We start from the raw sequence: 14,019 nt of genomic DNA, 5'->3' as shown, positions 1-14,019 counted from the left end.
GGGTCTGAAAAAAATGGAGATGATATCCACAGACCGTAGAATATTAGTACTTAAAAGATCAAATTGCATCAAGGACTGTCATTTGTAAAGCACTTTGCAAACCAGAAATGTCATACTGAAGTTCTCTCTTTTTCTCCTACCCAACATCCTTTCTGCCTCCAAGATACGATACTTATCCTCATCCTCATTCTCCTTCCCTTCTGCCTTCGGTCTTCATCTTCATAGGTCTTACCTGTCTAGGCTCCATCCAATCATTCTTGCAGCCAAATCTATGAGCATGTGGTCTGAACTTCTTGTCTCTACTTCTCAGCAATTCTCTTGTGTTCCTGAGGTCAAGCTTCTGCCCCACCACACTCTTGAAGCTGCCCCGGTTCCTCCTTGACAGATCCAATGCCCTCTTCTCATTGCTTAGCCTTCTTGTCCTTTCTGCAGCATCCAGCACTGCTGTATATCCCTCCTTCAAAGGCCTCCTCTCTTGACTTTAACGGCTTGTTTCCTCTCCCATCTCTTTTCAATTCCATCACCTATTCTTCAGAGAGTAATTGACAGTGGCTAGATCCAGTTGCAGTTTCCCTGGGCTCGGATCTAGTCATATCACCCTGGGGCCAGGGGACATGCTAGGCCATTGAAAAGGGCCATTTTCCCCTTCCTAAAGCCAGATCCTAGACTTGAACTTTGTATCAGGAAAGCCCTGGGGCTCCCACTCTGCAATGTACAAATCAGATCATAGATTCTCATGTCAAGAACCACTAGACTTATTGCTTCTCAGGGTTGAAAGGGAACCTCAAGTGATTTAGTTCAAACATCACTAAATCCTTACAACCCTTCCTCAATAGTCCCAGTTGAGGGACTGTCCTGCTTCTACTAGAGCACTGCAGGGATAGGGAACTGGCCACTTCGTGGCCAAGAATCTTTCCTTCCCAGACAGCTAAGGAGAAAGGCTTCCATCACAGCAAACCAAATCCAGCTTCTTATTATACCCATGCATTCTGTCTTCTTTATACCGAATGGGTCCACCCATAAAAGTTCAAATCTCTCTTCCATATATCTTCAGACTTGAAGATGCCTGTCACACCTCCTCCTCAGTCTTGTTGCCATGAAGCCTGGCTACCTCCATGCCTTCCACCATTCCTCACATCACACAGCTTCAAATCCCCTCATGACCCTGACCCACTTATCTGAATGTAACCATTTCCAATAGTGAACTAAGTGTGTGTGTGTGTGTAAGTTAAAAGGAATTCTTTTTAGTTTTCCTTTAAGTAGTTCATTTTTGCAAACATCAGGGAACAATTTCCGAGAGACAGCATGACATATGATGACATAGGAACAAGGTTACCCAGAGCCCAGCACATCAGACAGTCTGGAAAACCCTTAAGTGAAGAATGCTTGTCTCCATGAAACCTTGATAATTTAAAAGGGACAATGACTATCTGAAGCAGTCAAGGTCTCCATTAAATTCAGCAAAGCTAGGTGACTAGAAGGGGGGGCTCCTCATGCAAGGGGACCCTTTGGTCTTTAGTGACATCATTATCTGTGGGTTATTATCATTACTACAAATACTAATATACTTTTATTAAGCACTGGCAATGACCCAGGGCAAGTGAGTTTAAGTTCATATTATATCCATTTTCATTATTGAGAGAAAAGAGGAGAATGAACAAAGGACTATAATGTGAAATTCTAAAGTAGGAAAAATGAAAAAGGGTTAATTAAAAAAAAAAACCCACAGAGTAAAGAGAAAGGCTCCAACTGTTCGTGGTCAGGAGTCATGATGGATGGTGGATCTTGTCACCCTGGACTTGTCCCCTATGATTTCTTTCCATCTCTCTCTCTAAAAAAAGATCCTCCTCTCAGCTAAGGACATGGCAGGGACAGGTGCAGGGGTGGGGAGAAGGCAGTAGATTTATCTCAAGGGCCCCTGAAATTCTACAAATCAATATTTCCTAATTCTAATGTCTAGCCCCAAACAGAATCAAATTTAATGTTTCAAATACATTAAAACATAAAAATCAAATTAAAATATTAAATCCTGAGAGACACCCCCTTCCCCCAAAGACTTTTTTTTGCACCTCTGACTCTAAAATATCAAAGTACACCACTCTCACCTCTGAGTATATACCCTGGCCTTCTGTATGGTTTACGTTTCTTAGGACACATATAAGAAATTTCCCAGTAACCAGCAAACTTCTCTCAAAGTCTCCTATGGAATTACACCTTTCTGCTCTATAACTCCGAGCTCAGTAATTCAAAATATTTTTCTGTGCAAGTTATATCTCTCCATCAAGCGAATGCCTGAGGCTTTTTAGAGTGTATAAACCAGACTGGGAATTCAGAACACCAAGCAGATCAGCAGGATGGACATCTAAATATAGAGGCAGTGTGTTGTCCAGGCCAGAGTATCCTTATATTTATGTCACGTGCTGAGGTGTTTGTAGCCACTCTGTCGGAGCTACTTATCTTGGCTAAACTTTAATCCATCACTCTAAATTACACATCAAACCTTGATGTCATTTGCAGTATCAGCTAAGAGGAACCCTGAAAGAGGTTTGTACATATTTGCATGTATGTTTCATGTTTATAGAATCAATCCTGGAGACAGTGAGTTGCCCAAGGTCATACAGCAGAATCAGGTCTGCTGAGTTCTTTAAGCACCTGAGTCCCAGCATCCAGTGCTCTTCCTGCTAAAGTGCACAGGCTCATAGACAGTGATACAAACGTCACAGTTGGTCTTAGAGAAGTCTTCACAATGCCTCAAAGTAGGAATAAGAGGTCATAGCCAGACCCTTCTCATATGTTATGAGAAACAGGTGTCTCTTGGAACACTGGTTTAGAATGAGGATCGGGTGGAAGACAGACACCAAAAAAGCCCATGTGTGAACTTCTATGCATCTTGGTGCTGCCCATTGTGTTTTTCATTGAGACCCTTAGCACCCTGATGGCAGGATAATACATTTATTCTTTCCCATATCCCATCTAGTGCCAAGTATCAAGTTCAAATTCAAAAAATGTTGACTGAGTAGCTGAACTAAATGAAGTTAAAAGTGAGTCAAGAATGACTAAATAGGGGCTTCCCTAGTGGCGCAGTGGTTGAGAGTCCGCCTGCCGATGCAGGGGACACGGGTTCGTGCCCCGGTCCGGGAGGATCCCACATGCCGCAGAGAGGCTGGGCCCGTGAGCCATGGCCGCTGAGCCTGCGCGTCCGGAGCCTGTGCTCCGCAGCAGGAGAGGCCACAACAGTGAGAGACCCGCGTACCGCGAAAAAAAAGAAAAAAGAATGACTAAACAATAAAGACGCAGACGTAGAGAATGGACTTGAGGACACGGGGAGGGGGAAGGGTAAGCTGGGGCAAAGTGAGAGAGTGGCATGGACATATATACACTACTACAAACTACTACTACATTTACTACAAATGTAAAATAGATAGCTAGTGGGAAGCAGCCACATAGCACAGGGAGATCAGCTTGGTGCTTTGTGCCCACCTAGAGGGGTGGGATAGGGAGGGTGGGAGGGAGACGCAAGAGGGAGGAGATATGGGGATATATGTATATGTATAGCTGATTCACTTTGTTACAAAGCAGAAACTAACACACCATTGTAATGCAATTATACTCCAATAAAGATGTTTTAAAAAAAAGACTAAATATTCAATAAATGGCATGGGGTCAACTGGCTAATCATTTGGGGGTGTTAAGTTTGGTAGTGGAGGGACTAGGGCCAGGCATACATATCAGATCTGTGTTTTGGCAAAGCCACTCTACACAGAGTCCAGTGAGGAAGACACTGTGAAGTTTGTCTGCAGACCCTTGGGGTTGACCCTGTGCTGAGTTGCACATATATTCTAACAATTCTTGCAACCACCCTCTGAAGAGGGCATTATTTTTTCTGTTTTACAGCTGAGAACCTGAAGCTTTCAGAGGCCAAGCAATTGCTCAAAGTCTCCCAGCTAGGATATAACAGAGCTTTTACAATAACTGCTATTTCGAACATCTTAAGTGTTTTAAAATCTGCCAACAACCCCAACTGTTCCACTTAATGACACCCCCATCAGTGTGAGTGTTACTGTCATTGTTAGCACTTCCCTACTTTCTGGCACTAAGAGATGATCAAGATTCATCTTGCTTATTTCCAGCCCCAGTCCTAGAATTAGCCAATTCTCCAAGAAGCCCTGGTGCTTTTTATTAGAGAATGGTATTAGGAACTAAGATCTGAGCATCCGTCTGCTTATTGCTGTCGGAGTGTCTTTGAGACCTTCTCAGGTGACAGGACAAAGAAATATATGTGCGGGCTTCCCTGGTGGCGCAGTGGTTGAGAGTCCGCCTGCCGATGCAGGGGACACAGGTTCGTGCCCCGGTCTGGGAAGATGCCACATGCCGCAGAGCGGCTGGGCCCGTGAGCCATGGCCGCTGAGCCTGTGCGTCCGGAGCCTGTGCTCCACAACGGGAGAGGCCACAACAGTGAGAGGTCCGCGTACCGCAAAAAAAAAAAAAGAAAGAAAAAAAAAAAGAAATATATGTGCAAATATGAACTTGTGTAATTATACATAGCTTTATATATTTCTATATGAAACCATCTGTATCTATATTAAGGTAAACACCACTCGGATCATTCTAGCCTCCTTCCCTTGTTTATCTGTAAATCCCCACTCCAACAGTGAGAAATCTGGCTTCCACCACCCAAAATCCATTTACTTCAGTGCTAGTATACAAGTATCAGAAGTGTTAAACTGTATGCCCATGGGAAACAACTTTATCATCTAGAGTAGAGTGCTTATGTGTGGTTCCTTTTGCATTGAGTCTTACACTTTCCTCATTTCCAAAGTTACTTAAGTCAGCACCTTTTCCCCCACTCCCTTTAGTGAGGTTGTTTCATACATTTGTAATACAGTTAGATTCTCTTGTCACAGTATACATTTCTTCCTGTGATATCCCATCTTCTAAATGATTTTTTAAAAATTCATATTATAGTAATGCTATAGACTGAAGGTTTTGTGTCTGCCCCTCAACCCCCCAATTCATATCTTGAAACCTAATCCCCAATGTGATGATATTTGGAGGTGGGGCCTTTGGAAGGTGATTATGTCATAAGGATGAAGCCCTCATGAATGGAATTAGTGCTTTTACAAAAGAGAACCCCTCCCAAAAAAAAGAGACCCCAGAGAACTCACTCACTCATTCCATCACGTGAGGTCACAACGAGAAGACAACCATCTCTGAACCAGGAAGCAAGCATCTGCCAACACCTTGATCTTGGACTTCTCAGCCTCCAGAACTGTGAGAAATAAATGTTGTTTAAGCCACCCACTCTATAGTACATTGCTACAGCAGCCTGAATAGACTAAGACAACTAATATTTACTCATTGTGCTTTAAATTTCTATAGATTTTGACAAATGCATAATATTATGTACCCACCATTACGGTAGCACACAATACTTTTACTACCCTAAAAATTTCCTGTGCTGTACCTATTCAACACTCCTTCCCATCCCATTAGCAACCAGCCACTGATCTTTTTAATGTCTCCAGTTTTGCCTTTTCCAGAATGTCATATAATTGTAACCATACAGTAGTCTCTTCAGACTGATTCCTTTCACTTAGCAATATGCATTTAATGTTCCTCCATGTCTTTTCATGGCTTGACAGCTCATTTCTTTTTATTGCTGAATATTCCTTTGTATGGATGTACTACAGCTTGTTTATCCAGTCACATATTAAAGGACATTTTTGTGACTTCCAATTTGGAGCAATTATGAATAAAGCTGTTATAACACCACTCATGTGCAGGTTTTTGTGTGGACCTAAGTTTCAAATCATTTGGGTAAAGACCTAGGAGCACAATTACTAGCTTATATAGTGAGATTATGTTTAGCTTTGTAAGAAACTGTCAAAAGGTCTTCCAAAGTGAATGTACCATTTTGCATTTCTACCAGCAATGAATGAGTTCCTGTTGCTCCACATACTTGGCAATATTTGATATTTTCAGTTTCTTGGATTTTAGCCATTCCAATAGGTGTATAGTGGTATCTTGTAATTAGAAATTCTCCAGTGACAAATGATGTTGAGCACCTTGTCATATATTTATTTGCCATCTTCTTTGGTGAAGCATATATTTACATCTTTCACCTATTTTTTTTTTTTTTTGCGGTACACGGGCCTCTCACTGTTGTGGCCTCTCCCGTTGCGGAGCACAGGCTCCGGACGCACAGGCTCAGCGGCCATGGCTCACGGGCCCAGCCACTCCGCAGCATGTGGGATCTTCCTCGACCGGGGCATGAACCGTGTCCCCTGCATCGGCAGGCGGACTCTCAACCACTGCGCCACCAGGGAAGCCCCACCCATTTTTTAAGTTGTATTGTTTTCTTATGGTTGACTTTTAAGAATTCTTTTATATTTTGGATACAAGTCATTTATCAGATGGGTGTTTAGCAAATATTTTCTCCCATTCTGTGGGTTGTCATTTCACTTTGTTGATGGTGTCCTTTGAAGCACAAGTTTTTAATTTTGGTGAAGTCCAGTGTATCTATTTTTCCTCTTGTTGCTTGTGCTTCTCATATCGTATCTAAGTACTCACTGCCTAATCCAGGGTCACATTTAATCCTGTGTTTTTCCAAGAATTTTTATCATTTTAGCTTTTACATTTAGGTCTCTAAAGTTAATTTTTTATATGGTGTGAGGTAGGGGGTCCAACTTCATTTTTACATGTGGATATCCAGTTATCTGAGCACCATTTGTTGAAAATGCTGTTCTTCCCCCATCAAATTGTCCTGGCTTTTTTGTCAAAAATCAGTTGACCATTGTGATAGGCAGAAGAATGTCCCCTGACCAAAGACATTGCAACCTAATTCCTGGGATATATGAAAATGAGATATTAAAAGGAGAATTAAGCTTGCAGACAAAATTAAAGTTGGCAAAATCTGGTCTTATAATAGGAAAACAATCCTGCATTATCTGGGTGGGCCCAATGTGATCATCTTTGTTTGAAGATGGAGGATGAAGACCATGAGCTGAGAAATGCAGGCAGCCTCTAGAAACTGGAAAAGGAAAGAAGTGGATCCTACTCTACAAGAAAGGCTTTTAAATATATAATTCTGTAGGTCTGTATTACATAATAATCATAATCATAAAAATAAGCTTTTAAAATGCATGAAACCACTGTGGAATCCAGATGCTGAAAGTCTTTCAGTTCTTATTCCCTTAGTAGACTGTATTCTCCTTACTCAGAGGAAGACACTTTGAACTTGCTACTTTTACTAAAAAGGATCACATAACACACTCAATTGTAGTAAATTACACTGTAATAAGGTCTGAATTAGTGAAGTTTTCCTATGTCTTAACCAGTTTGTGTAAGATTGATGCTATAAAAAAGCAATCTAATAAGTATCATATATAATCATGCTTTCCTATATGGTACAATTTCAGGAGAGAGGTATTACCTCTCTATTTCTAGTATAGGAAAGAACATGGACTTTGGAGCCTGTCATTCCTGGTTCAAATCCAATGCACTTAAAAGTTTTACAACCTGGAGAGAGTTATTACTTTCTTACTATCTTTCTGAGCCTCAGCATTCTCCCCTGTAAAAAGGATACCACCTCCCTTGCAGAGTTAGTGTAAAGAGAAATGAGTTAATGTGTGTATGTTATGATGATTTGAAAACATAGATCTAAATCAGGGGTCAGCAAACTTCTTTCAATACTTTATGATAGTAAGTACTTTCTGTTTTGCCAGTCATACATTGTCAAGACTACTCAACCCTGCCATTGAAGCACAAAAATAGACATTATGAGCTATTTGATATTGGCTGTGCTCCCATAAAACTTTACCAGAAAAGGCTGCAGGGTGGCCCACAAGCCATGGTTTGTTGACCCCTGATACAAATCATCCAGCACAGTATCTGGCACACAGTGGGCACTCAATACCTGACAGCTACTATGATCACTGCTTTATTTCTCCCTATCACAGCTAACAAACACAATCTTTTATTGCTCCTGTGATTCATTCACCATTCTATCATTCCCAACTTCCAAAATATTCATAACTACCTACATTGCTGCTGCAAAAGCTTCTGGGGTCACTCTACTCCTATCATCCAAACAACTGATCGTCTTCCACGATGTTACTGGACCTCAGATGCTAAAGCAGACAGGAGCTTCATGACTATTGGTTCAGCTCAGTACTTAAATCCCTTCTATGACCTATCCCACAAATGGTTGTCCAACATGTCTAAACACGTCCAGTGACAGGGAAACCACTCTATGTCTAAGTGTCCTTTCTCTTGTCATGTAGCTTGGAGTTTTTCTGAAAGCTCTTTATTGTGAGCTTAAGTTCAATATGGTTCAAGGACTTCCCTGGCGGTCCAGTGGTTAAGACTCCACACTTCCATTGCAGGGGGCATGGGTTCAATCCTTGGTCAGGGAACTAAGATCCTGCATGTCACACGGTGTGGTCAAAAAATTAAAAAAAAAAAAAAGTCCAATATGGTTCGACTTGATAAGTATATACTGAGTCCCTACTATGTTCCAGACACTACTACATGCTGGCGACACAAAGATGAATAAGATAAGACCTCTATCTCCAACTCTTCACTGGACTTTCTTTGCCTGCTATTCTCACCAAAACAAGACCCGTACTCTCCCTTTGGGAGTCCTCCAGGTTCCAAACTCCCAATTCCTTCAACAATTCTTTACAAATTCCCTCATCATTCTTTCAGACTGCCTTCCTCCGGACATAAGATTCACATATGGCCTATAAAGAAGCCCAGGTGTGGCTGGACAATGGAGAATGGAGCTGACTTACAACTATGCAGATTTAGTTTAGTGTCAACAATCTAAACCATATTTGCCTCTTAAGAACAAACCCAGCCTCATTTAATTAACTCACATCCCTTTAATTTTCCAAATGGTTCTATAGAATTAGAGCTAAGTGACAGATTTTTAGATGATATGGCAACCATTAACATTTTCCTTAAAGAAAAGCAAGATTTACCCTAAATAGCAGTCAGGGAACCTATTTTTACTTGATCCAGTCTATGGGTGGTAGAATTAATAACAGCATTTCTAGACTGAATTGATCCCCAAAAAAGATCTTAAATTTGAAAAAAATTTTAAAGTAAATAATAAAAACTCCAATTTAAGGATTGCAATTGTCAGACTGCATGTTTAAAAGAGAAAATAGAATAGAAAATAGTATCTCTTATATTAAGGTTAAGCAGTGTTTTATAAATATGTTTATGTGATGGATCCCGAAGTAAAGTGTGCTTCTTCCTATGGTTCATGGTCAAAAGTTTTTAAGAATCATTGTTCCAGACCATGCCATCTGCTGAAGGAATAGAAGAGTGATTTTCTCTTATTATATCTTATAAAAACAGATAAATTGGACTTTAGAAAATTTTAAACTTTTGTTCTTCAAAAGACACCATCAAGAAAGTAAAAAGAAAAAAAAAAAAGAAAGTCAAAAGACAACATACACAATGAGAAAATTACAAATAATGTATTTGATAAGGGACTTATATCTAGAACTATATAATTCTTACAACTCAACAATAAAAAGACAACCCAATTAAAAATGGGCAAAGGCTCAAAATAGATATTTCTCCAAAAAAGATGTACAAATGACCAACAGGCACACGAAAAGATGTTCAACATCATTATTCATCAGGGAAAAGAAAATCAAAACCACAATGAGATACCACTTCATACCACTTCACAGGACTAAACTAAAAATAACAGACAAAAACAAAAGTTAGAGAGAATGTGGAAAAATCAGAACCCTCACACATTGCTGGTGGGATCATAAAATGGTAAGCAGTTTGTCAGTTTCTCAAAATGTTAGATGACTCAGAAATTCCACCCCTAGGTATACACACTAGAGAACTGAACACCTACATCCACACAAAAATTTGTACACAAATATCCATAGCAGCATTATTCATAATAGCCAAGAAGTAGAAACAACCCAAATATCCATAAACTGATAAATGGATAAATACAATGTGATATATCCATACAATGGAATATCATTCAGCAGTAAAACAGAATGAAGTACTAAAATATGCTACAACATGATCAATCTTGAAAATATTATGCCAAGCTGAAAGAAGCCAGACTCAAAAGGCCAAATATCATATGATTCCATTTATACGAAATGTCCAGAGCAGTCAATCCATAAAGGCAGAAAGTAGATTAGTGGTTGCTAGGGGCTGGTGTCGGGGGAGGAATTGGGAGTGACCACTGATGGGTATAGGGTTTCTCTTTCAGCTGGTGAAAATGTTCTAAAATTAGATTGTGGTGATGCTTGCACAAATGTGAATATACTAAAAACCACTGAATTGTACACTTTAAAGGGGTAATTTTATAGTATGTGAATTATATTTCAGTAAAGCTGTTATAAAAAAATTTAAACCCCTTGACAGTTCTCCTTTACACAAACAGTTTAGTGGAGCCTTCAAGTTCCTTCAAGTTTTGCATCACTTGCTTCCAGCTAAATTTTCAACTCTCATCTCCTGCTATTTTCCCCTGCACCACCTTCTGCCTCCACCCTGAACACACAAAGCCATTTTATAATTCCATGTCTTTGCACATACCATTCGTGCTGCCAAGAATGTCACACTCTGTCTTCTCTTTCTCTTACATATCCTTCAAGACCAAATACTGTTTCCTTCAAGAAATCACCCCTTACGCCTCCAAAGCTGATCATGCCCTCTCTGCTATAAATACTGGTTGATGTATCTGCCTTGTGAATAGACTCTGAACTCCTTGAGTTTACTAGACAGTATCACCTTCAGCCCTAGAACCCAACGCTTGTAAAAACTTAGTAAACGTTTACTGAATAAATGAATGACACTACTGACTAGAAACAGTGCTATTTTTTCTCCAACTAGTTTAATTGGTAAAATCCATACAAATGTAACTTGAGCGCCGGCCTTTAGAGACCAATAAAGTGAAATAAAAATACAAATTTGAGGCCAATGCTGAGACTTAATGGAAAATTACTATAAAGTAACATTTCATGGGGGTTCGTAGTCCAGATAGTTATCATTGTTGACCGAACATACATACTGAAGTCAATACTCTTTTATTCAACATATTAAATGTGTTGTTTAACTCCGGTAACCACAGCTGTGACTTAGTTAACGATCTCAATAAATCCTACTTAAATCAGAGACAGGAAAAAATTATGCAAATGAATTCTTATCTGTTTTCTACCCAAGGCATATTTGGTAACAGATAAAACATACTCCAAATAGTCTCTACTTAATAGTCAAGAAGCCATTTGAGGTTTTATTTGGATCAAAATCAAATACAAAGAAGAGGAGAAGCCTGCTATATTCACAAACGGTTTTATTTCAGAAAGAAATTACACATTAAAAGGAGACATAGTTAAGAGCTTACATTCATGTATGGAAGTGAATCTAAGAAAGTCAACAGTTATTAATATACAAAGAACATGATTAAAAAAGACAGTAAGAGATAATGACAGAGAGGCTTGCCTTAGATTCATCCACGAAATAATATCTTTTGTTTAAAAACAAAAAGATATTGGTCTTTAAGATAGCTAGCTCTTTGGAAACGAGTTCGCAGTTCCAAAGGACTTTAAAAACCAAACCCATCACACCAGGCTCCATGTAGGCTGTATCACACCCATACTCATCAGGCAGGATGGAAACCATTCATCAATTAAACCTTGCAGCTAGACAGGATGTCTTCCACTAATCTCTTGTAAACCCAGGCATCACCCTTAAGCCGCTGCCTCCTGATACCCACCACGTCGGGTTTTTGAAGCTGGCACACTTCTAGCTCAAACTGCATTGTCACTTTGCCAAAATCTGACTGTGTTTGACACTTCAGTGTATAGCTGTGAAAAACAAGATAAGAAGCCAGTTAGCAGGAGAACCATGAATATTCTGTATAATACAAGAGATTTCTATAAGCCTCTAGGAGGCCAGTGGGGAAAATGAACCATTATTTCGTATTAAGCAATATAGTCCTGCTTACAGTTTCCAGATGACCTAGATATGCTTTAGTGATGGAGTATGACTGGTGTTTTCCCAAAAGCTAACCAGGATCTCAAAAAAGAATACAGATGAAAAGGCTTTACCAGAATTCTCCCTTGCTCCAAAGAAAAGCCCTTTTTTCATAGCTATACATGCCATTCATGCTCAAGAAATCTGCTGGCATCCTTTATGCAAGTCTTTCAATGGTGTAATCTGTGAACATTAGGCCATTTCCACAATGTTCACAACAAAGGAAAGCAGAGGGAAGATTAAGAATATTTTATTTTGTGCACTTCATCAGAAACTTCTGTCTTTCATGTAAATAAAGCTGAAGCCAGCAACCTGTCAGTAGGACACATGTTTCTGAGGTTTTTCTAACAGTAATAAGAGGTTATGATCATTACAACACTTTAGGGCAGAGTTATAAAAGAAAGTCTAATGAGACAGTACATTCCCATGGTTGAAACATATGGCATATATAATTAGAACTGCCACATGAACTACTCTGATAATGGAAAGGCCCTGTCTATATGAAGCCTTCCACACATCATAAGAAATAGGTATGGTTCCTGCAAAGTTGCATAAATTGAATTCATGTAAATCAACTTTTAATTTGTTTACATTATATTTTAGTTTTATTTAATTGTCTTACTGATCTTCAACAGATAAATACAAACAGTAAACAATAGGATCAATTCTAAATTTCAGTGCCCTAAATATTTAGGGGCACACGATTAGGCACTGTTCCACGTAAATGGGGAGAAATTACTTCTGTTACGTATTACAAGGTGTATTAAAATATCATTCTTTTTCTTACTAACTTAGTTATGTCCTTTGGGGCTTGATCTATTAAAAATAAGCAGTTGCTATCAGAAATGCCGTTAAGGTAAACCCTGTAGTTAAGGTTCCTGATGGGAAGACGAAGCATAGAGCAATTTAGTCATATCAAAGATAAAAAGTGAATTTTCCTCATTGGAAAAAGATAGTAATGGAATATAACCTAGATTAGTGACACCACACCACTGAAAAATTTAGCTTTTGTTATTCTGCTTTGTCACAAAGAAGGTAAAAACAAACAGAGAAGGTAAAAAGAAAAAAGAAGGATAAAGGCAGATCTTCGGGTGGATCAGGAAGTTCGATGAACAGATTACTGGTGAATAGCCAGTTACCGATCTGATAGATCATATGCTGAAGGAAAAATAATCAAAAGCTTTCTAACACAGATTTGGCAAGAGGTTCTAACGCTGTGGATAAACCCCAAGCATGAAGAACATGTCAGAGTTAGATGTGATATAATGATACCTAAACAAGAAAGCCAGGGTTAACATAAGAGTGCTTGCCAACATTTAGAGATAATGAAAACTAAAATTACTTTTGCAAAAGATTGTTTCTTGAAATCTTACTCTATACTGACTCTTCCAATTAAATGTTTTTGTTAATCCATCAGTGGCTCTTCTTGTTAGTGCTTTAATAATGAAATTTTAAAGAGACATAACTAAGTGGAAATGTTTAGAAATATGAACATCTTAAGCAACCAGAAGAGGTCTGGCTGTCCAGACCATGAGATTGTGACCAAGGAGGCTTTGATGGCATTTCACTCAACAGTGGGAAACAGTGAAGGTGAAATAATTTTCTAAAGTACTGAAAACCAGTTCTGTCACATAAAACGTCATAAAGAGAAGGAGTCTATATATATCCTTGATTTGTTTGCGGTGTCTCATAAATTTAGACTACAACTTATAAATATTATTGTAAAGCAGAACATCAAAGAAAAATAGAAGATGCAAAAGAAACTGGAAGAAGTTCAGATTTTCCTATTTTGAAAAGTCTAACTTTGAAAGTGGTGATAATATGGGCACTTAAAAAACTTCTATAGCTGGGCTTCCCTGGTGGCACAGTGGTTGAGAGTCCGCCTGCTGATGCAGGGGACACGGGTTCGTGCCCCGGTCCGGGAAGATCCCACATGCCGCAGAGCAGCTGGGCCCGTGAGCCATGGCCGCTGAGCCTGTGCATCTGGAGCCTGTGCTCCGC

At 39.4% G+C, this 14,019-nt stretch overlaps 1 protein-coding gene across 1 annotated transcript in view; it reads right to left on the bottom strand.

The window, feature by feature from the left end:
- Window positions 1-11,318: 11,318 nt before the first annotated feature.
- MELK (maternal embryonic leucine zipper kinase) overlaps window positions 11,319-14,019 on the bottom strand; it is an 86,373-nt gene continuing 83,672 nt past the window's right edge. Inside the window, 1 exon segment of the mRNA XM_007455994.1 lies at window positions 11,319-11,849. Coding sequence (XP_007456056.1) covers window positions 11,672-11,849 — 178 coding nt within the window. The 3' untranslated portion in view covers window positions 11,319-11,671.

This window comes from Lipotes vexillifer, unplaced genomic scaffold (assembly GCF_000442215.2).
Source record: "Lipotes vexillifer unplaced genomic scaffold, Lipotes_vexillifer_v1.1 scaffold920, whole genome shotgun sequence".
Lineage (NCBI taxonomy): Eukaryota > Metazoa > Chordata > Mammalia > Artiodactyla > Lipotidae > Lipotes > Lipotes vexillifer.
This window is presented reverse-complemented; position numbering and strand designations above follow the sequence as displayed.